The sequence below is a fragment of the Eumetopias jubatus genome, unplaced genomic scaffold (genome assembly GCF_037043125.1).
Source record: "Eumetopias jubatus isolate StellerSeaLion01/CBP00866 unplaced genomic scaffold, mEumJub1_p1.0 scaffold_5, whole genome shotgun sequence".
Classification (NCBI taxonomy): Eukaryota; Metazoa; Chordata; class Mammalia; order Carnivora; family Otariidae; genus Eumetopias; species Eumetopias jubatus.
This window is the reverse complement of record NW_028274811.1, coordinates 22534255-22558056: the sequence shown is the minus strand read 5'-3', so window position 1 is coordinate 22558056 and position 23802 is coordinate 22534255. Positions and strand designations below refer to the sequence as shown.

The window sequence follows — 23802 nt, the reverse complement described above, 5'->3', positions numbered from 1 at the left end:
ACACCTCAGGAATGGAGGAAGACAGGTTTAGGAAAATCGTTTCATAATCTGTAAGAGACACCATTAAATAAAAACTATAATAAAAGAGCTTGAAAATGAAGATAAAGCAGTATCAAGAGAGAATGATCTAGCAGAGCTCAGAAAAGAAAAGCATCACAGAAATTAGGCACAGTAGAATTAATAAAAAGAAGCAAAGGCTGAAAACACAAGTAAAAATGTGGGTATGGAAGTGATTAATAAGAAAATGATATAGGTGGAAGACAAAAAATCCAACATTGCATAAATAAAGTGCCCCCCAAAAGAGAAAAGTAAAAAAAAAATTGAAATATATTTGAGTATATGAGTATCTCATAGAAGATATTTATATCTGTATATAAGAAGAACACACCGCCCCCATGAAAAACTATTACAGAACAGTCACTTACTGAGTTACACTTTACTGAACACCTGCTGTGTGTGTGGCTCTTGGAAGACCCTAATAAACTAGAAGGACAGGTGGTCCTCCTCACCCCCCTCCCTGCCCCCACTTTGCTCTCAAGTTGTTTATGTTTTGCTCAGGGAACAACAGGCATCAAACAAGTAATGGACATGATAATTTCATATAGCAGTAAATATTTTTGAGTAAGATTTAATGATTAAATGGGAGCTAATTTAGAAGACATTTCCAAGGAAGGCTTCACTGACAAGGAGACATTTGAGCTGATGCACAGAAATGAAAAGGAGGGGCGCCTGGGTTGCTCAGTCATTAAGAGTCTGCCTTCGGCTCAAGTCATGGTCCCAGGGTCCTGGGATCGAGCCCCGCATCCGCCTTCCTGCTCAGTGGGAAGCCTGCTTCTCCCTTTCCCACTGCCCCTGCTTGTGTTCCTTCTCTCACTGTGTCTGTCTCTGTCAAATAAATAAATAAAATCTTTAAGAAAAAAAAGAAGAAGAAGAAAGAAGGAGCAATAAGATTTGGTGGCCTCTTCATCACCAGTCATCAGGTAGATGAAAACCAAAACCGCAATGAGATACCACCTCACACCTGTTAGGATGGCTAATCATGAAAAAGACAAGAGATAACAAGTGTTGACAAGGATGTGGAGAAAAGGAACCCCATGCACTGTGACCGTATGTACTGTTGGTGGGAACGTAAACTGCTAAGGCCACGAGGTATGGATTTTGGAATTTCCTCAAGAAATTAAATATAGAACTACCATATAATCCAGCAGTCCCACTTTGGGGTATATATCCAAAGGAGACAAAAGCATTATCTCAAAAAAATACCTGAACTCCAATGTTCATTGTAGCATTATTGGCAATAGCCAAGGTGTGGAGACATCTTAGGTGTGTATCAGTGCATGAGTGGACAAGAAAACGTACACACACACCCACACACACACACACACACAGGATTCAGGGAATCCTGTCATTTGTGAGAACATACGGATGAACCCAAAGGGCAATATGCAAAGTGAAATAAGCCAGACCGAGAAAGACACGGTATCACTTATATTTGGAGTCTAAAAAAATAAATAAATTGAGCTCACAGAAATAGTGGAGAAAAATGTTTGTCAGGGGCTTGAGGGTGGGGGAAATAGGGAGAGGTTAGTAAAAGCATACAAACTTATAGGTATAAGATGAATAAGGTCTAAGGATCTGATGTGTGACGTGGCAGCGACTACAGCTGATAACCCTGTACTGTGTAATTGAAATTTGCTAAGAGAACAGAATTTAAATATTCTCCCACAGAAAAATATGTGAGGTAATGGGTGACTGATTCACTTGATGGAGGAATCCTTTTACTTTACACCTCAATAAATCTGGAAATAAAATAGAACAAAATAGGAATCAGAGCGCTGAGAGGGAAAAAAAAAAAAGAGAGAGAAATTTGTCCTGAAGGGGAACACAAATGAGGTACTAGTTAGAGGTATAAGACGTTATTAAAAGAGATGGTTTTTTTTTTTTTTTAAGATGGAAGTTATGAGAAAATGTGTGTCGAGAGATTAACTCACTGAAAAAGGATAACTGTGAACTCTTGGAAGGCAATCCAGAGTACAAGTGCAAAGAGTGGCCTTTGAGAAAAACCAGAGAATCTTTAACTGTGGAAAAAGACAAGAGGTGGAAAGTGAGGGCCACACGGGTGGTGGGTAGTGGAGAGATGGAGGAGTTCTCGTCTCCGTGTGTAGTAAGTAGTCATTGTAGAAAGTGGGAGCATGGTGGACATACGAAGAAATACAGTAAGATTGTCAAAGGAGCATTAGTTCGCATTTGAGATTTGAATCATGAGTTAAAGTGAGACCTGTCTCGTTTGTGGGTTTGTCTCTGGCCTGTCATGCTGCATAGACAGAGCTAAGTGCACGAAGACAGAGCGGTGGACAATGCCATGGTCACTAATTGGCAGTCCTGATGTGATGGAGAAATTTTTCCAAGGATAAAACCTGGAATGCTAGAAATCAAAATTTCATAGGTAGTGCAACATCACACCAAGATATTCCCAAGTGAAGTTACAAATTTCAACAAGAGAAAAAAGAAAAAGTTATCAGAAAAGACTTCTGATGGCTTGAGGCACCTGGGCAGAAAAGGAAAATTACCTACAAGGCAGGAAAAAAATCAAGCTACTTTCTTCAAGGTCTCACAGTAATTCTTACACCAATGGTAGCAGAGCAGAAGTAATTAAAATTTTGGGACCTGTCTAGCCGTCTTTCAAGTATAAAAGCTCTATCATATATCATCAGACATGGAGGAACTCATTCAGTATGTCCAACAAGAGCCCTTCTTAAAAAAAGTAATTCAGACAACAAAAATGCAAATCAGAATAAAGGTGAGCGACATCAAGGATAGCATTCGATCAAGAAGGCAGACCTTGAACCCTCAGATTCTAGAAATAACAGACACTATACAGTTTTTTAAATCCATAACTTAGCTCACTATTTTTGTACATATACTTTAAAATTTCCATAGTAAGTTTTTTTTTTCCTAAAAGGGAAGGAAAATTTCACCCAAGACACATGATGGTGATGAGAGCAAAGTGAAACCCCTTAAAGCTTCCAGAGAGAAAAACCAGATTTCCTGCAAATGAGCAGTAACATTGGGTAAAAGAAAAACAATGGAGCAATATTTTCCAAAGATGCTAAGGGAAAATAATTTTGAACTAAAATTCTACACTCAGTCCAGTAATAAAATAAAAAAGACATTGTCAGAAACGTATTCTAGAATGCTTACCATCCGCACACCCTCTAAAATGATTACCGAGCTAGATACTCCCATGTTTTGTTTTATTAATCTAAAAGGACAGGGTACTATCCATGAAGCAGTGGTAAGCCAAGGAACCAGGAAACCTCATGATTTGGTTTACAGAGATACTGATGGCACATAAAGAAAAGATCTAGCAAACCAAAATCTCTAGATCACATCGGCGTGGCAGGTGGCACCGGGAGAGGGCAGAAGACCTCGTGCCAGAGACTTCTGAAACTGGTCCTTGTTGACACCGATGGAAAAGTCTACATTGAGGGCAAATGCTGATAAAAAAGAAAGCACAAGCAAAATAAATATCAACAAATTAAAGATTAAAAAAAAGTATAAAGATGAAAGCAGCTCAATCAAAACTATCTCATTATGAGCTCCTTTATGCTCATAAGAACAGAGCTTCAAAAAAAAAAAAAAATGCCCCAAGCAAAATTTACGGAATGCAAATATAGTGAGGACAAAGGAGATTTTAATAAAGCAGTTTTGCTCTAATTTATCACCAACCAAAAGAGCAGTACTACCTACATTCCTTCTACCATTAGTGGCCCTCACACACCATACTACCCTGTGATTTTACGCAAAGCTAGTCTGGAAGCTTGCCCGTCATCCCTGCCTGTGTGACTGTAATCCTCTCTTCCCCTCCCTCACACCTCCCCCTGCTCTGCTCCCAGCCTCTCTCTCCTGTCACGTAACCAGCACTCTCTCCCCCACAGTTCTTTCCCACTTTGTCTGGTGTCGCAGGGCGAGTTTATGTCTTGTGGAGGCCAGTTTTCATCAACCACCACCCCTTCCCCACGAGGGGTGGGGAGGGAAAAAGAAAGAAAAAACTGTTAAGAAAGAACCCACCTGGAAAGATGAAGTTAAAAATAAATCCATATTCACATATGACTGGTTTTTAATCCCGTCGTTATTAGTATTTTGGCGAGGAAGTTTTAAATAACATAAAACCCACTTGAGGATAATCTGAAAATAGTAATTTTACAGTCTGCTCATTATTCACCCTCCTTGTTTTCCCCAAGATGAAAATGAATGCAGGACCAAGCCAGGAATTTGTGAAAATGGGCGCTGTGTGAACACTATCGGGAGCTACAGATGTGAGTGTAATGAAGGATTTCAGTCAAGTTCCTCAGGCACTGAATGCCTTGGTAAGTGACACCTGAGTGTATTTTACCTGGTGAATAAAACATCTGTTTTATGATGTCATCACAGAAGAGCTCTACGTACATATTCTTGTCTGCTAAAAAATCCCCCAGTCTGAGTAATGCATATCCTTCTTCCTAAAGGTACACATCTATTAAAATGATGTATTTCTGTGCATGTGAGTTGTATGCACATCTATGTGTAATGTAAATAGCCTTCTTAGATAGTCTTTCCAAAATTAAGATTAATTAAGCTCTATGGAAAATGTGACTTTAGTAAAACTTACATCAGGAGATGATTTAATTCCAAAAGAAAATATTTGCTGTGTGAGGTAAGCTTTGCTGTATTAGAAATATTAAAGTAAATGCCACATTTCAAAAATGCAATGAGGTTTAATTTTTATTTTATGGTACAGAAAAATGTTTTACAAAATATTTTCCTGTGGAAAATATGAATCTCAGACATTATGTTGTATTTTCATGCTAAAATGCATACATTATAAACCATTTCAGTTAATTATGAGCAGGTGTAAAAGTATGGAGTAGTAAAATTTAAGGCAGAGAAATAAGAGCACTCATCACTTGATCTGATATAAAAACAGCATGTTTCAGCTGTATCAGATTTTTCTCCAAATGATGTCATTGCATTCAATCCTAGGAGATTGTTAGTCAAGAAAATAAATTTTGTTTGCTGATGTCTTCAATCCAGACCCTTACTAACCACCATCTTTCCGGCAATAGAAAAGATAGCCTACCATGTAGGCTAGGTAGATATAGATAACCTATAATGTACTTCTCTGTTCGTATTATTAAGGTTTCACTAGGATGGTTCATAAAACCATATTAAAGATTTATTTGCATATTTACATCAGAGAAATTCCTTTATTTATACTGAAAAAAAAATCTGTTTAGTCCCAATGTTTGAACACTCTTTTAGATGCAGAAAAGATGAGATTGGATTGAATATGTACCAAGATGGTAACATCATCCAGGATTTACTTTTCAAAAACAAGTCCTGGATACTCATTTGCTTATTTAAAGGGAAATAATTTGGGGTGCCTGGGTGGCTCAGTCGGTTAAGCATCGGCCTTCAGCTCAGATCATGATCCCAGGGTCCTGGGATCGAGCCCCGCATCGGGCTCCCTGCTCAGCGGGAAGGCTGCTTCTCCCTCTCCCTCTGCCCCTCTCTCCTGCTCGTGTGCTCTCTCTCTCTCCCTTGACAAATAAATAAAATGTTTAAAAATAAATAAATAAAAGGAAATAATTTCACTTCATTTTCCTTTTATTTGTGTTCTACAGGAATGGTAGTTTACTATCAGTTAGCTGCTGATGGGTTGAAGAAAAATAAATCTATTTCCTAAGCATCATATCACTTTTTGTCAAATTTAATAAATTGTAGTAAAAGAGCACACTGCAGACTCCTTCTCCAACAACTTTTTATAATCATGAAGCTGTCTGAAGCACGGTGGCTGTTCAAAGAGAAGACTATTTACCTTTGAAAAAGTTTGTGCCAGGAGGAAAAACACTGACTGTCCTTTCTTATTTTGAAGATCAAGTGTCAGTTCCATGTCATTGATGTTCATTACCCACATTGTTATTTCAGACAACCGACAGGGACTCTGCTTTGCCGAGGTGCTGCAGACAATGTGCCAGATGGCGTCCAGCAGCCGCAACCTGGTCACAAAGTCCGAGTGCTGCTGTGACGGGGGGCGGGGCTGGGGGCACCAGTGTGAGCTTTGCCCGCTTCCCGGAACGGCCCAGTACAAAAAGATATGTCCTCACGGCCCTGGATACACCACCGATGGAAGAGGTGAGGAGCTGAGCAAAAGTCATGCACATTTTCGATGCAGTGAACATTAATTCAGATCAGTCTGAAGGAAAAGTGAAAAAGTGATATAATGGCTAAAATATTTATATGTATACGTGTTTGTATATGCTTTTTGCCAATGATTAAGAGACTTGAAAAGATGTAAACTTCATACCGAATCTAAGAGGTAGAATTTATTAGGAAACTAAAGCATGAAGCTTAGGTAATGATAAGTAATTTTCTTGAGATAACACCCTTTCTAAGGTGTCTGAGAACATACCTGTCTAACCCCAAAGGCCATGTAACCTCCAAACTATATTTGCTTTATTTAAATAAGTGTTGTTTATTTGAGTGTGCACAAGGACACAGTCTGTTTGCAACATATTTACACACCAGGATGTCTCATAATTGGTTAGTGGTTTCCAGTTGTTTTTTTTGTTTTGTTTTGTTTTTTTCCCTGAGACCACTCCTCGTTTAAGGAGTTTATACCTAAAGGCTCCAACTTTGGAGATCATTCTAGCCTCTGACCCATTATTCCTCTTTGTTTCCATTTTTTTTTTTTTTTTTGTACAACCACCTGATAGACTAGAGCCCTGAAAAAAATACCATTTTCTTCTATTACTGTACAGACTGTTGGTCCTGGGCCCAATTACTCTGCTCATGAAACCCTTTCTTCAGAGTCTAATCCAAGTGTGGACGTGAGGTCCAGGTGTGGGAAATCACCACAAATCCCAGATTAGTTGGACTTCAGAGAGACAGCTTTCTACATCTCGCCAAAATAATTCATACTTAGATTGCAAAATGAGTAGACTGAAGCAGGGCTTTCAGCAGAGCCTCCATTTATGGACCTCTTCCAATCCCGTCAATATCCTTTCCCTTCCGTGTTGCCCTTCAGCGGAGTGATGAAGAGGTACTCCAGCGCTGCTGTGAGTGCTGGTTGCTAATTATTTCACGTCCGTCCCTTCGTTTCTCTTAGCTTCTCACCAGTTTTATCCTTATATATATATTAACTTGTGTGTTTGTTTTTATTTGGGGTTTTCTTTTTCGCCCACAGATATTGATGAGTGTAAGGTGATGCCAAACCTCTGCACCCATGGTCAGTGCATCAATACCATGGGCTCATTCCGATGCTTCTGCAAGGTTGGCTACACGACAGACATCAGCGGCACCTCGTGTGTAGGTAAGGCGCGGGTGGGTCTCTGTGTCTGGGGGTGGCCAATTTCTGTTTCCTACGAGTCACCGTGGCAATGCGGGAGGTTTACTGTGGGGCGCTGCAATGCACCTTTTATGCAGTCATGCCATTGCTTTCAGGAATGTGGCTCCTGATAGCACAGTAGTTGTCCAATAATGTGCGACACAGAACTGTTCAGTTCATCAGAAGTGTTTGGTCAGGGAGCATAAAAACTATAAAAAAATATTCTTTCACCATTTTATATTTTAATTTAAAATTACAAGCACCTCTTCGTTTGTCAGTCTCTTGTTGAAAGAAGAGGGCTTCTAACGGTGAGCCTGTGTGTGAGCATGTTTGGACTTGTTTGCCATTGCTGGTTTTTGGCATAAAATATACGAATGAAGCCTCGTGTAAAATTTGCAGTTGCAAAGCAGTGTCAGGACAGAATCCTTCTACATTTTTACAGTCTCTTTTTCTAATTTCTTACGGTCTCACCCCCACCATTCTGTACCGGTGGAGGACAGCGGGTGGGGGCCTGGCCTCTAATGAGTCTTTTCCAAAGCATGTGACTTAGTTTTCATTGAAGAAAAAAAAAGTGTCTCTTCTCCTCCATATTTAATCAACTTGCATGATAGTCCATTAAAGCACCTATTTCACTAACAAACACACCTGGCATGAAAAGGTTCAGAAAAATGAAACTGACCCTTAGTAGGCATGTGACTCACTTGGTTGGGCATGGGAGTCCTTGAGAACAGGCTACTGATCACCAGCTTCCAGCGTTCTCGAAAATGTGCATGACTTTTGCTCAGTGTGTTTTACTAGGAAGAGGAGATTCTTTGCTGTCCATCAGTCCTAGCAGAAGAGAGCTAGCATGTTCAAGGGAGGATGATTTCGGGAGGGTTGTTTTGGTTCAGGACGTGAGCAGAGTGTGTAGAATCTATAAGGCACAGTGCTGTGTGCTGGGGCTGTACCATCCTGGGGCCAAAAGAAAAGAGGGAGACGGTATTGAACCCTGCAAGGAGAGAGCTGGGCCCCGAGGGTCTGCTTTGAAAGGCGCTGTGACCTCTGATCCCGTGACTCTGAGACTGAGCCATCTTGCTGGGAGGGAGCGGAAGGAAGTAAGGACCAGATGGAAGACAGAGGGCAGGAGAGCCTGCCGACCGTGTGTGTGCAGTCGAGCTGCCTGGCCCAGGAGCAGCGTGGGCCTGACTCGGGCGCGGCAAGCCTGTGGGGACCCCACGGTGCTCGGCGGGTCAGCTCACAGTTTCAGAGAAGGTCTTCCAGAGCCATGTGTCAGAAGAAAGAAACTCGTACTTTTAAGAGAATGATCCTTGAGCTGTAAACCAAAGTACATAAATCTAAAGAATGCAGTGGATTTTTCTTTTTTTTTTTTTTTTTGCCCCCAGACAATTGTCCAGATAGTACATGTGTCCCAAGAACCATAGATTGATCTACAAAGTAAACCAGTATGTTACTGTCGAGAAAACTTCTGTGCATCATTTTCCTCTGGCTGTTTTTTCCATTTTAAGTTAAAGTGGGAAGGAAAAACACAGAGTAAGAACATGGAGGGAGGCAAGAGGCCGGTGGTTTCTTGAAACTGAGAATGTAATCCTGACATCCCTTTCACTTAGATCTTGATGAATGTTCCCAGTCCCCGAAACCGTGCAACTTCATCTGCAAGAACACTGAGGGGAGTTACCAGTGCTCCTGTCCTCGGGGCTATGTCCTGCAAGAGGATGGAAAGACGTGCAAAGGTAAGGGAGACGTCTCTGGCATTTCTGACCCTCGTGTCTCACTCCTTGCACATCCAAATTCATCTAATCGCTGTCATTAAAGCACACCTTCCTAGTGACCACTTGAACTGTCACAGACAGTTCTACCAGAGGACACATGGTAGGAGACAGGGAGAATGAAAGCCCAGATTACAGCTGTTTGCTTCTTACGTAGCAAACCGCACAAATTGATAATTAAGTGAAATTAAATAAAACAAAAAAAAAAATGTTAGTGAGGGAAGAGATTGAAACAAATAACTAAAATAAGATTTATTTTGCTGCTAATCCAAGATTTTATTTCTTCTCGACTGTCTTTATTACACATTTAGTGCAGGTGATTGAAAATGGATGGATGAATTTCACTTTTTCCGCACAGGTAGTATTAAAAGTAATTATCAAACTAAACTAGACAATGACCATAGCTTCAGGGCTTTCCTCGGGCATTCAGTTTTATCGTAAACCTCACCCGAATGAAATGAGTGGGTTGAGAAAATCCCTGTCTAGCTGAATGTTTGAAATACAGGTTATTCCTAAGAAGACAAAGTGTTATTTCCAAGGAATACCAAATAATAATAATTATTGTAGCCAAGCAGTACTGTTCTCTTGGATCTATTTAGTGAACTGTTATGAGTCAGTTTAATTTTGCATGTTGTTATGAGTGCAAACAGTGTGTTTATTAAGCTTCAAAATAATGAATTAGTGTTGTGTGCATCTTATACTGCTTTCTGCATTTACTTAAATGTATTCTCCCACATTAAGTTTTAATCTAACTGAAATCACACTCAAATATAAATTCCGTTTGTGGCCAGCATTATTACAGCTGTATTTTTGCTTCCTCTGGTGTTTATGATGCTGTGTTCATTCGGACCCTGAGAGCCGGACTCAGTGCTTATTTTCAGACCTTCCATCAGTTTCCAGCTTCTGTTTTATTTTTATTTAATCTCCCCCCCCCCCACCCCCTCAAGAGGAATAAGTGACCAGCCATATACTAAACTCTGCACTAAATGCAAGAAGTAGAACCTTGGGGTATTCACTTTGAGAAGAGTTCACGGAAACCACTGTGACTCAGCCATTCAGTTTCTTATTTTAAGAAAACTTTGTGTTACGTACCACCCTAGCCGTCCTATCGGAGTAGCCCGCAGTATGGGCGCTGCTTGAGTGTGAGAAGAAACCGCTCGCCATATGCATCCGGAAGTCTGTGAAGCTTCCAGCAGAGCTCTAGACAAAATACGCCCGAGTCGAACATGTCCACCACATCCTGTGGCTTCCTGGGAAGGGAGGCGGAGCCAGGTAACTCTGCGCTGATTTTCACTGGCTTCTCTTTCACCTCAGACCTTGATGAGTGTCAGACCAAACAGCACAACTGCCAGTTCCTGTGTGTCAACACGCTGGGAGGCTTCACCTGCAGATGCCCGCCGGGTTTCACACAGCACCACACGGCTTGCGTCGGTAAGACACAACCCCACAGGCACGTTCTGCTGACTGAGGGTCGGTGCGTAACAAGGGTGCTTAAAATGCTTAGAATGTTGAATGGCTCCATACTTAGAACCAATATGTCATTATTACTGGTCTAGAAATGTTGCTAATAAGTGTTTTTTCATAAGAACAGTATCCAAGGGAAAAAATAAATAAGGTCCAAGCTCGTTTAAGGTCCAAGCATGTGCACAGTAGGTATATTCCGAACAGGACCTTTAGGTTGCATTCTAAATATAACCATGTATGTTCAGACTAAATATGAACAAAGGCTCACTGTGATTTAGAACATGCTAATGGACAGGGTAGGTTATTTTATGTTAGAAGACACACATGTGTTAAGAGAGTTTCAGTCTGCACTATCAAAAACCATGTCCTCAGTTGACCCAAGATATGCTTCAGTTTCACCTCTCTTGAAATACTCCTTTTCTTGCCACTTTTGCCTCTAACCTGACAGTGAATCCTGGCATACGTTTCCCCCAGATTTTCACATCTTAAACTTAGGTTTTCATGCCTCACTTTTCACTTTGTGTAGTGAAATCTGAGTCATGTAACGACTGGGAAGCTTGACGCTCCTCCTTCTTGCTTTGCTAGACAACAATGAATGTGGGTCTCAGCCTTCACTCTGTGGAGCAAAAGGAATCTGCCAGAACACGCCTGGCAGTTTCAGCTGCGAATGCCAAAGAGGGTTCTCTCTCGATGCCACTGGACTAAACTGTGAAGGTGAGTTTATTTGCTAAAAAAAACCCTTAATCTAATACAGCAAACTATTTGAGCTTCCAAGCCACTAAATAGAGAAATGAGATCATCTCAAAAGGAAAAAAAAGTATTTAACAAAATAGAACTTAGTGGTTGATTTTCGTTCACACATTTTCACATATCATTTTGGGGGCAGAGGAAGACTTTAATGTGACAGAACAAAAATTCTATATGAATTGGTTTTTAAAGTAACTGGAGTCTTTACCTAATTACTGGTCTAAAAACAAAAAAAACAACTGAAAAGGAATTCTGTAACTAATATGGTATACAGTAGTGTACAAATATATCAGAAAAAAATGATGATGGATTTTTGTTCCATGATAACTAAATGAGTGAAAGTTAAGTGTAAGAAAAGAAACAGTTATCAAAGAGAATTGTAAAATATATGAAAAGCACTGGGGAAAGTGATGGCTATTTCTATTTTATTTTTCTGAAACTCCTCTTACTCACTCTCTTCTCTAAAATGGGCATTTTCTATCAAGCCACCTGCCCCCCAATAGGTATTTCCTGTAAAGTCCAAAGAAACATTTAACTGGGAATAAAATAAGAATCTGTCTATACTCAACAAAATATCATACTGTTCTCCAGTATCTCCACTGCAAGGGCTAATGTGGTAGAATTGGTATCTTCTACAAAATACACATGCCAGAAATTATAAGATGGTATACATCCCCTTATATTTTTATAAACTATTGCAATTTAAGTCTTTACTGATTTTAGTCCCCCTTTGTTATTCTTAGAAACGTATGGTTCTGGATTCTAGAAATATATTCAGAGTTTTTAAAATACTCTTTATAAGAAGTATAAGACATATATAAATCTAATTTGTAGCCAGGAAAAATTCAGTTTTGAAGATTTCCATTTTAACATTTTATATTTGAAGTCATTGAAACTTCTAAAGTATTCTGTATATACAGCTGCTTGCTGAGTTCAGCGTGTGATTATCCACATAAGATACCATTTATTAATTAGGCATATAAGTTTGTTATACACACATCAAACATGCCAATTTTATTTCACTCTCTATGGGTCGATTTCAAGCCTCAGTTGTCATTCCAAAAGAGTATTGCATGTATGGACAAGGAAATTATTCCATATGTTGTAATAATACCATATCATATCTAAAAATAACATATACTTAAATTTTGCATCTAATTAATGTCAAATGGTAATAAAAACTTTTGCGTGCAAAGCAGTTATACTCTTTAGGTGTCTCTGTAGTGCTTGTATCGTCCCACACATGAGGATTTTATTTTTTTAAGATTTTTTTTTTAATTTATTTATTTGAGAGAGAGAGAGAGAGCATGAGCGGGAGCGTCGGCTCTTGGTTTTGGCTTAGGTTGTGATCTCAGGGTTGTGAGATGGAGCCCCACGTCAGGCTCCATGCTCAGCGGGAAGTCTGCTTGAGATTCTGTCTCCCTCTCCCTCTGCCCCTCCCCGCCTCTCTCAAATAAATAAATCTTAAAAAAAAAAAAATAGCTTAAGGTGGGTTCTCATCGCAGAACCATTCTTTGTATCACCGCTAATAACCCTGTGACTTGGGAAAAGTCACAGCCTCTCTGTGTGTCTTGTTTATTAGTTCCCCCGATAATAGTTCACCCAGGTTGCGTTTGGAGTGCGTTTAAGGACAGTAGAGGAAAGGGTGCCTCAGTATCATGCCGGGATTGTTTTTGCAGACGTGGATGAATGTGATGGAAACCACAGGTGCCAACATGGCTGCCAGAACATCCTGGGAGGCTACAGGTGTGGCTGCCCCCAGGGGTATATTCAGCACTACCAGTGGAATCAGTGTGTCGGTGAGTCCGCGCTTGTTACATAGCATCTGCTTTTCTTACCTTAAAGTAGCTTTGCGTAACATGGACAAATAAGAAAGGCTGATGTTTCGGTTTGGGCTTTGAAGCCTAGCACTTGAACCCCAGTCCTTTGGACGGGTGCATGGGATTCCTGACACTAGTCTCTCTACTTGTGTATGTTTGAAAATACCCGGAATAAAAATGTTGTTTTAAGTACCCAGAAGGTAACTCAACTCTAGCGTTTATAATTTTAATTTTCTACTAGATATAAGTTTAACTTTCTGAAGACGGTGTCAAGATGCATCGTCTTCCTTTGCCAAGGTCAGGGGCTTTTCATCATTACTTTCTTAACTTTAGATTTGGGGTTGAAGAATTGCCCACCCATCTCCCTCATATAAATCTAAATGAACTCAGATCAGCTTAGTAAGGACCGTCCATCTGGGCTTTCCAGTTACATAGATTTAATGAAGAAGGTTAAGTATCTGAAGGTAAAAGAAGTACCCAGTTACAGCTAATTCTGTTGAATTGAATTTGTCTCCAGACAAAAGTGTTTGTAAAATAAATAAAGCCTGTAGGCCCTCAGCCCTGTTCCTGGCATTGATAATAGTCAATGGAAGTTCTCCTTTTAAGGAGAGACTGATCAAAGAGAACATTATTCTGTGCTTGAATAGCCAGCTGATTTACTTAGCAGAGGCCTAATTTCTTGGCTCCATCTGAATGCACTTCATGGACCTGCCATCCAACACGTTGTGACATCAGATGCCCACACAGCTGAGCCTGAAAGGGGGCAGTGGTCCTGCAGGGAGCCAGCAGGGGATTTCCTGTGCCTCTGCAGTGATTTCAGTTACCCCACGAGTTCCCCAAATATTTCACTGTGAGCATCCACTCGATAAATTAATCTGATTTTATCCTTTGTGGTCTCCTCAAAAGAAATCTCTAATGACAGTTTAGTGAATTGAGAGGAGAAAATCAAGACGAATTGCAGAGGGAAGCCAACTTGGTGAAAGTCACAGAGATGCTGTGATCTTGTGCAAGGCCAAAGAGACACTTTGCCAGCCCACGAAGAGATGCTCTTGTGCAGGGAAATGCAGAAACCGTTCGTGATCTCGAAATTAGGGACAGAGTTACCTAGGATTATCAGAATGATGAGTTAGGCAATCAAAATGATTTCATAAGTTTACTTCTTTTTCTCTTCCCACACACACACAGAAAAATGTTGCCCAAGTCCTTATGCCCTGATTGATTTATAAACAGAGGCAAGGTACAGGCACACTCTTCAGAATATAGAGAACAGTACCTTTGTAGACAGCTGTTAAGACAGCTTAAAATAATTATGCTTTGTTTGTTTACTAAATAAAGTGGAGGGTCTCGTATTTTACAAATAACATGGACTTCTTGGTTAATTCTGTGGATCTTAAGGCAAAAAGAATGATCTTCTAATATTTCATAGGTGTCTTATTAAATAGAATTCTCATTTTTAAATTGATCCTAAGTATAAATAAGAGCACATATCATCTCACATTCCAAGTTTTTTAAGTCTTCTGAAGCTTCTGCCTATAAACATCTAGTGCAAAAATATCCGTATAGTTTTTCACTAAATTGGTCTGAATTTAAAGTCAAGGCTATATGGTACATCCTAATTCCCCTTTGGGGGATTCTCAGAGGGGGCACAGTCACCCCCACAGCAGCTCACCCAGTGTAACAGCCGGGATTTATTTGGGAAGGTTCTAGATTCGTCCGTGCAGGGTTGAGGAATCTAGCTGGTCCCTACTTTAATTGCTGACTTCCTTGCTTTGAATTCACATAATTCCAGTTAGAATTCTAACCCAAATATATGACAGGGATAGAATTAAACAAACCATCAGGAACTAGTAAAAGCAACAAGTTATCAAAAGAACAAGAATTATGACAAAAGTGCACATTGAAAGGCCACAGATTATTTTTATCTGTTACTGCGTGTGTATCATTGGTCATTTCATATGATCTGGGGGGAAAAGTAGAATGAACTATTTCAGATTTATCTGGATTCTCTTAGTAAATGGACAAAACTGTTCAGAGTCAATGCATCAGATAATTTAAGTAATATTAAATGATTAGTACTACTGCATTTTTGAAATGTGGCATTTTAACATTACTAATACTACTGCCAACTTAAGGAAAATGAGTTTTTTTGTGTTAATACTGAAGAAAGGTTTTTGAAATTCAAATGAATACTTGAAGATATTGCCGCTCACTTGTCAGAGAACATCTATATAACATTCTGGTACATAGACTCTACAGTTTCTCCGATGTTTACAAGCATTATAATTATTCAGAATTGAAAATAAGTGAGCATTAACCTTTGATTATGAAGAAAAATTATGGATTAGTGAAGTTTTTGGTTACATGTTCACTAACTTCCAGTTGCTTCTGCGATCACTTCAAAATAATTTGAACACAGCTTCGTGACACACGAGTCAGCTCAACATGAACGTATTTTCAAAGTGAGATGACCTGAGTCCATAAAAATACACCACACTATACATTTGTAACATACAAATATGAAGTATATGATGGTGCTTACAAAAACATTACATATTTTTAAATGTTCTTGTCAGTAGTATGTAAATGCCACTTACTCAATTAATTGGTTTTGCCTGATTTTTCCACCTAACACAATGTCTGATACTATATTCATAGCAGGATCGTTTTGTTAAATTATGACCTAATTTACATTCTTTGTTATGGGAGAAGTACCGATATAAATGTCAGAGTTAATGATTAGAGCAGATAAGCCTTTGTGGCAGAATGCCAGGTCTTTTGTATTTAGAAATAAACCAGCAGTTATGTCTGTGTCGTAGGTGGCCTAGTGGTTAAGAATTCATTTAAATACTTTCTCCGGATGAAATGAAGACTGAGAACTTGTACCTGTTGGGTAATCATCACAGGTTTTATATCCAGAATTCTCTATTTGTTGGCCTGATTTAATTCTGAAACTATAATCATGACACAAAAGTTGCCTCATACTATCTGCCCTTTCAGTAGTAACCTGTGTGCCGAACTTAATGAAGTCAAATTTCCTGTCTGGGAGGCCTCGGCAGCACGGAGACTCCATCTGCATCCTCCATAAGCTCACGGAGCTGCTGCAGACATGCACTTGCCTCTCGCTGTCGTGTCATCTCCTTACACACGGACCATTTCCCCACGTGGGCTGAAACATAAACTTGTCACAGATTAGGTAAACAGACACACTGTGCTCCAGGGGAGTCGCAGGGATCAGAAAGAATTCCACAGAACAGATGTGACCTGTGCCCAGGGTGAAATGTGGATTATGATAAAGCCCAAAGGAGTCAAGCCACATGCTCTATATCGACCAGACAGCTAAAAGCAAAATTGTTATCTCCAAAGTTAAAAGCACAATCAGGCTTTGATTTGGTAAAAATAAGAGCAACTGAAAGTATAACCTATAATTACCCTGCAGTCAGGAATTTACAGTGAAAGGTTAGTTACTAAACAAGTAAAACCTATGTCAGCTGATGGCTGGATGCAAACCTCTCTCAGAAGACACAGTCTGCACCTAATGGGTTCTCAAGCAGTTAAAAGCATAGTAGTTTTTTGGTTCAGTAGATCCGGTTAAATAATATTTCTTTCAATTATTTTAAGTCAGATTATTTAAATGTTTATATGTGTTTCCCCCCCATATAGAATGAATTTGGGAATTGCTGGGAGAATATACGTGTACCCAGATACAGTGTTGTTTTTTTTTTAAATTGAGACGGAATTCACCTACCCTAAAATTCATGATTTCCAAATTCATACAGTTTAGTGGTGTTTAGTATATTCTAACCAGAGCTTGCAACCATCACCACCACATTTTCATTGCTCCAGAAAGAAATTCCGTACCCATAAGCAGACATCTCCATTTCTTCCTCCCTGCAGCCCCTGGAAACTAGTAATCTACTTTCTAGCTCCATGGATCTGGGATTCAGGCTTTTGAAGTAATCTTTGGTTCAGATCAGAGAATAAAAGAGTTATTCCCAGTAGACAGACTGCAAATGTCTTTCCCCAAGGGCTGCCATCGTATCGAGAAACAGCACAAACAGAAGATATAAAAGGGTAGGGCAAGGCTTTTTTAAAGCCATAATTTAGGTGGATTTGTTGGGTTTTGGTATTTTGGGTTTGTTTCTGTTTGTTTTTTGTTTTTTGGTTTTTTTTTTTTACTTTTATATGCTTTTGCCAATCAGCCATCAGAGTAAACCTTTTTTAAATACAGTTCCAGAGGTATTTCCCTATAAAGCCGTCAAGACCCTGACGCTCGGCCTCTTCCCCTCACCGCCTCCTTCCCCCAGCGTGAGAGTTTCTTCCTTTGTCCTCCTAGACGAGAACGAATGCTCCAACCCCAACGCCTGTGGCTCGGCTTCCTGCTACAACACCCTGGGGGGTTACAAGTGCGTCTGCCCCTCGGGGTTCTCCTTCGACCAGTTCTCCAGTGCCTGCCACGACGTCAACGAGTGCTCGTCCTCCAAGAACCCGTGCAATTACGGCTGCTCCAACACGGAAGGCGGCTACCTCTGCGGCTGCCCGCCCGGGTACTACAGAGTGGGACAGGGGTAAGGCCGAAGCGCTGCTCGGAGGACTTAGGGTGTGGGAAGAAGCACCGCCAGGAAGGTACATGGGTTAGGTCAGTGTGGCAGGATCGCCTCCTTCGTGGTGACCGTAAGACCCCCTTTTGTACAGGTAGCACTCGCCGGCCCCTCAGAAGAGCCTGAATTGATTCAGTCGGATCCCTCAAGGCCAGAGACAAGCAGATGTTTAAAAATGCAGCTCCCTTGTTGTCACTGACACCTGGGTTATAAAGTACAAGTAGAAATGGCTGCGCCGGATTTTTCTATGAATTTAGGCAAGTGCTTGCCCAGTGGTCCCCAAGGAAGGAGTCTGTCGCTCCCCCTGCTTCTCTGGTTTATACGGCACAGAGAGGATGTGCCTGGGCCCTGTGGCGCCATCCCCACCCGGCCGGGTTCCGGCCAGCTAGTGGCCTGCTGCCGGGTGAGCTGGGGCTAGTGCGGCTGGCTGCAGTGGAGCTCGAGCTGCCTGCGCCCCGCCGCCCAGAAGACGGGGACAGACGAGTCAGGCAGGGTCACCCCCCCCCCGGCCCCGAACGAGCAGTGCGTGCGTTGAGGCGTGGGGACTAATCTGTCTACCACTGCTGCCTAATCATGCTTGAAACCAAAGCCTTGGTCCAGACCAGTGTCCTTTAGGGCCAGCTCAGGGACTCTCACTATCCATAGTGGGAGCTCAGAAGTCTCAGCTGTAACAGCAGCGAGCTTTCTCAAGAGCATAAGCACGGGCTTCGGGCTTTTTCTAAAGCAATGGAAATTCTCAACATTATCTTTTGAAATTCATAATTTGCTTTTTCTTTAGCTTCTTGATTTAACCACACGTGAGTGCTTCAGTCTAATTAGGATTGAAAACTGGAGAAGCCTGAGCTCACTCTCACAACAATTTTGATGTTCAGAATGAGCAAGAACCTCATGCATTAAGTGTTGAAGGAAAGAGTTACCAAGAGTATTAGGTTTTCCTGTTTGTGAGCTTAGAGTTTACTTTGTCGGTGTCTTGTCTCTGAAAAGTCTCTGCTCTACCACTGGAAAACTGTGGACACGGTTATTGGTGAAGTCTGACCTTGCCTTGCTTCTCATTGCCAACAGCCACTGTGTCTCAGGAATGGGATTTAACAAAGGGCAGTACCTGTCCCTGGATGCGGAGGTCGATGAGGAAAATGCTCTGTCCCCGGAAGCATGCTATGAGTGTAAAATCAATGGCTACTCTAAGAAAGACGGCAGACAGAAGAGAAGTGTTGGGGAAGCCGAACCCACTGCTGTGAGTAAACCTCGCTCTGTCCTCTCACAAGATTTTATCCTTAAGCAGGAACACATACTGTGCAGCCAAATTTTATATAGGTTTCAGCCTCAGTAAAGTTAAAGTTTTCTTGTAACATTTTAACTAAATCCACAGACACAATATGGCAAACACCCGTCAGTGGCATTATTAGCTCGGAACACAAGGACTAGAGGGGAAAAAAACTTTAAGATTCACAGTTTCAGGGACACTTGGGTGGCTCAGATGGTTGAGCGTCTGCCTTCGGCTCAGGTCATGACCCCAGGGTCCTGGGATCGAGCCCCGCATCGGGCTCCCTGCTCAGTGCAGAGCCTGCTTCTCCCTCTCCCACTGCCATTCCCTCCGCTTGTGCTCTCTGGCTCTCTCTGTCAAATAAATAAAATCTTAAAAAATAATAAAATTTTAAAAAATGATCATTGGTTTAAAAAAAAAAAAAAGACTCATAGTTTCAGATCCTACACTTTTGTCTTTGATTTGTGCCAGAGGAAAAAAGGTGTCCATCTAGGAAATAGCAGTTTTGAAATGATTAAAAAAACAAATTATTTTGAATTTGTCCACTTCTGTTTTATACAACTATAGTACACTAGGCTGATTTTAATTTTCAGTAGATAAGCCAACTAGGTCTCATATTCTGTGACATGTATGAGTGTTCCCTCCATAAAAAATGGTATCTCCAGGTAAAGTGTATTTGAAAGGAACTGGAGATCTGAATTGCCTGCTGGTGGTTCTGTGCTGTTGATGGCATTTAACTGAGTAGTTAAAAGGGAGGACCATGACTGTGTGGTTTTGAATGTTCCCTGACCCTCCCCACTTATTACCCGTGTCACATGGGGCATGTTCACTTAACCTCTCTCTACCTCAATTTCTTCACCTGTAAAATGGGGATAAAAATGCCTGGGTGCCTCAGTTGGTTAAGTGTCTGACTCTTCATTGCAGCTCAGGGTTGTGAGTTTAAGCCCAGCTGGGCTTCCTGCTGGGCCTACTTTAAAAAAAAAACAAAACAAAAAACTTGAAGGCTGACAAGAAAATTGAGTTGACACTGTGAAGTGCCTGGAGCAGTGCTGGACATATTAGTAAATGTCACCAAGTAATACCTGGTACCCAAAGATGTTGGTGATTTTCCCAAAGATCAGGGATAGCACCACCCTCTTCACTTAACATTATTGTAAAATTCCCCCACCAAAAAAAAAAAAAAAAAAACCCTAGGCAACAACTAACTGGCTGTGTGAGTTGGGTGACTTGCTTCAGTTTTCTGGGCCTCTGAAAGTTTCCTGATTTGTAAGGCTAGATCTCTCTAGCCAAAATGTCTGTGGTTTAATTTTATAATAATAAACAGGCCAGCATTAGATTTACCTTAAGTTGACTAAGGTACTAACTGATATTTAAATATGGCAATTGAGATATCCATCAAGTACCTCTGACTACATTCAGAAATTTTGTTTATGAAACCTTCCCACCATGATACTGGGGATAGGCTTATGTCTGATCACTGATGGGCACTTTTTTTTTTAAGATTTTATTTGTCTATCTATCTATCTGTGAAAGAGAGAGAGAGTGCTCGCACAAGTGGGTGCAGGGGCAGAGGGAAAGGGAGAGACAGGAATTTCAAGGAGACTCCACACCAAGCATGGAGCCCAATGCGAGGCTCGATCTCACAACCTGAACCGAAATTAAGAGTCAGACACTTAACCCACTGAGCCACCCCGGCGCCCCCTGATGGGCACTTATGTGCCAGCAGAGCCAAGTTCTTAAGGCATTCACTCAAAGCTTTGGATTTTTGCCTGTCTTACAAATAGCATTTTAGGGGCACCTGGGTGGTACAGTCGGTTAAGCAACTGATTCTTGGTTCCAGCTTGGGTCATGATCTCAGGGTGCTGGGATGGAGCCCCACATCCAGCTCTGTGCTCAGCAGGGAGTCGGCCTCAGGACTCTCTCTCTCTCCCCCTCTCCCTTTGGCCCTCCCCCCTGCTCGCTACATAAATCTTTAAAAAAAAATAATAAAATAACATTCTAAAACCCTTCCACCCCTCTGACCAAGTGAGACTTGGTTTATCTGGGCCTGGCCCCACTGTTTCTTTTTTTTTTTTACCAAAGCTGACTCAAACCCAAGCCCAGGACTCGGCAGGTCCCTCTGTGTGCCCATGGCTGTGGGGGCCTTACAGATCACACCAGGCCTTCAGAGTGCAGATTGCTCTGGGGACCATCCCTACTGTTGGCTAAGAGCTGCACTTCTAGTTTAGACTCCAGCCACAAAAAAAAAAAAAAATTTACAATCATTTCTTATTTTTTTATTAACAAGCTTGTTATTCCGTAGACTCATCAAAAATATTTTGCAATGTGAATGCTCTCTGTAGGCTCAGCCCTGTCACCTGGATCAGGTGAATGAGAGGCTGTAAAGATCTCCACAGACCACGCCCAGGGGAACTGGCCTCTCCCCTCAGCCGACAGGGCCGCACAGGAGCCTCCTGTGCAAGCACTCGTGGTGCGGAGAGCACACAGAGCCCTCTGCGTGTGCCTGAGTCTCCTCCCCCGTCCTTTCCTGCTCTTTCTCCAGGTTGAACACGTTAGCCTAGAGAGCGTCGACATGGACAGCCCCATGAGAATGAAGTTCAACCTCTCCGGCCTTGGCTCGAAGGAGCACATCCTAGAACTCATGCCCGCCATCGAGCCCCTCAACAACCACATCCGCTACGTCATCTCTCAAGGGAACGACGAGGGCATCTTCCGCATCCACCAAAGAAACGGGCTCAGCTACTTGCACACGGCCAGGAGGAAGCTCGTGCCCGGCACATACACACTGGAAATCACTAGCATCCCTCTCTACAAGAAGAAGGAGCTTCAGAAACTGGAAGACCACAATGAGGATGACTACCTCCTAGGGGAGCTCGGGGAGGCTCTCCGGATGAGGCTGCAGATTCAGCTCTATTAAGCCCTTACAGACTTGGTCCTGGGCTCCAGTCCCTGCACAACCAGCCCGCAACAGCCTCAGAGAAATCAGTGACTAATTGCAAAGAGGGGAAAAAAAAAAAAAAAGACAACTTTTGTTTCTTTCCTCCCTGTCTTCAGACTGCGCAATGTTGACCCTCACAGGGAGGGGTAATTGAGACTCTGGTGTGGCCAAAGATTTGAGTACAAAGGCAACCGTGGTTACTGTATTTTTTTTTTTTTTTATATAACTTCACTTTAAAAATATATTAAAAGAAAACTAAAACTAAATGTTCAAGAGATCAGCATATGGCACTAAATGCACAAAAATAATGTGAGCTTTTTTTTTTTTTTCCTGTTAGCAGTCTGTAACACTTTGGGTATTTTGCTATAGTTGCTAATTAAAAAAAAAAATATAGATGTTTATTTATTTTTAATGCAGTAATATATGGAGAAATGAACAAACTATGTAAACAAAAAGGGAAACTCACTTGTTTTTCTTTAGATTTATAAATTTGAGCTTATTTCTTTTAGAGGTGCTTTTTAAAAATCCAGTAGATTCAAGAGAGGTTTCCTTTTGGTGTTCTGCCAGGGGTCCAACTGGTACCCATCTGATGATTTTTAAAGAAAGCCTCCCAGAGCTGTAAGGGCAGCGTAGTCAATAACTTAAAAGACGGCCGAGTCATTAGATCCTTCAGAAAGGAGCTCAAACCCAGAGCAACTCGTGGTGACGATGATCGTTCCCACCACCGGACACACCAGGCAACTGCAGATGAAGCGTAACCACTGTAGCAAAATACCTTGACTGCTTGTTAGACCAGTAGCGTTGCAGGCCAAACCGTACTGTATTTCCTTCGTATAACCTCACGGAAGCACGCGTGCTCCCCACAACACCTCATTCCTACCCAGGGTGGGCCGCGCTCTTGGGGCCCCGGCAGCCGCCGAGGCACAGCCCGGTCCTCTGCCAAGGAACGCCTGGCGTTCTGTAGTGTTTGGTGCTGTCTTAGATTAATGGTGCATTTATTATGTTCAAGCTGTTTCAGGATTGCCATATGTGCAAACAAATCATGCAGTACAGCCGAGGAATATATGTTGTTTTGTTGTTGTTGTTGTTGTTTTAAATCCATTTTTTTTTTAGAATTTTCATTAATACTGTAGTTATACACCATATGCCTCGTTTTATCATAGCCTATTGTGTATGAGAGATGTTTGTACAATGAACTGATGTTTAGTTTGCTTTAGTCATTTAAAAAGATTCTGTACCAGGACGTGCTGATAGAAGGACGGCCCCGCCTACTTCTCAATCCAAGAACCTGTCCCTGGCCCAGTGCCCAAACCTCATCTGTGAAATGGCCCAAGCACATGCAGGCTCCGGGTTGTTCCTCTCACACCGTGCTGACCAAAGATTCATAACCAATTCTATCCAGTTGGGGGTTTTGTGTTGTTTTAATACCTAAAAAAAGAAACTGTAAATTTGTAATCAAGTGTTTGTGAGGAAAAACTTATGGTTTTTGGTTTTGTTTGTTTTTGTAGGTCTGTGTATCAAATATGACACTTTTCTTGCAATAAAGCTTATTTTGGGGTAGTTGGCTGGCTGAGAGTTTGATGAGACGACAACCTCCGCTGTGTGGGTGGGAGGCGCTGGGGGCCTTGCCTACCGAGACCTGTCTGAAAGGGCCAGAAGGAGAGCCAGGCCCAGTTACAGGAAAACGAGAGAATGCTGTCCAGTCTGTGACACAGGAGTGTTCAAGTGACGAGGACAACGTAAAGCCCTCTTCAAGTAGAAGGACAAACCTAAGGCAGTAGGTCGTTCCCTTCCCCATAGATTCTAGGTCGCCTCGGAGCCCCCCATCTTTCTAGAGAC

General features: G+C 41.5%; 1 protein-coding gene across 1 annotated transcript in view; it reads left to right on the top strand.

The window, feature by feature from the left end:
* Positions 1-23523, top strand: part of FBN2 (fibrillin 2) — a 254470-nt gene extending 230947 nt beyond the window's left edge. Inside the window, exons 56-65 of the mRNA XM_028103619.2 lie at positions 4245-4370; positions 5968-6174; positions 7226-7351; positions 8974-9096; positions 10447-10563; positions 11182-11310; positions 13023-13142; positions 17497-17728; positions 18824-18995; positions 21568-23523. Coding sequence (XP_027959420.1) covers positions 4245-4370; positions 5968-6174; positions 7226-7351; positions 8974-9096; positions 10447-10563; positions 11182-11310; positions 13023-13142; positions 17497-17728; positions 18824-18995; positions 21568-21942 — 1727 coding nt within the window. The 3' untranslated portion in view covers positions 21943-23523. The remainder of the gene's footprint in view (positions 1-4244; positions 4371-5967; positions 6175-7225; positions 7352-8973; positions 9097-10446; positions 10564-11181; positions 11311-13022; positions 13143-17496; positions 17729-18823; positions 18996-21567) is intronic.
* The last annotated feature ends 279 nt before the right edge of the window (positions 23524-23802 follow it).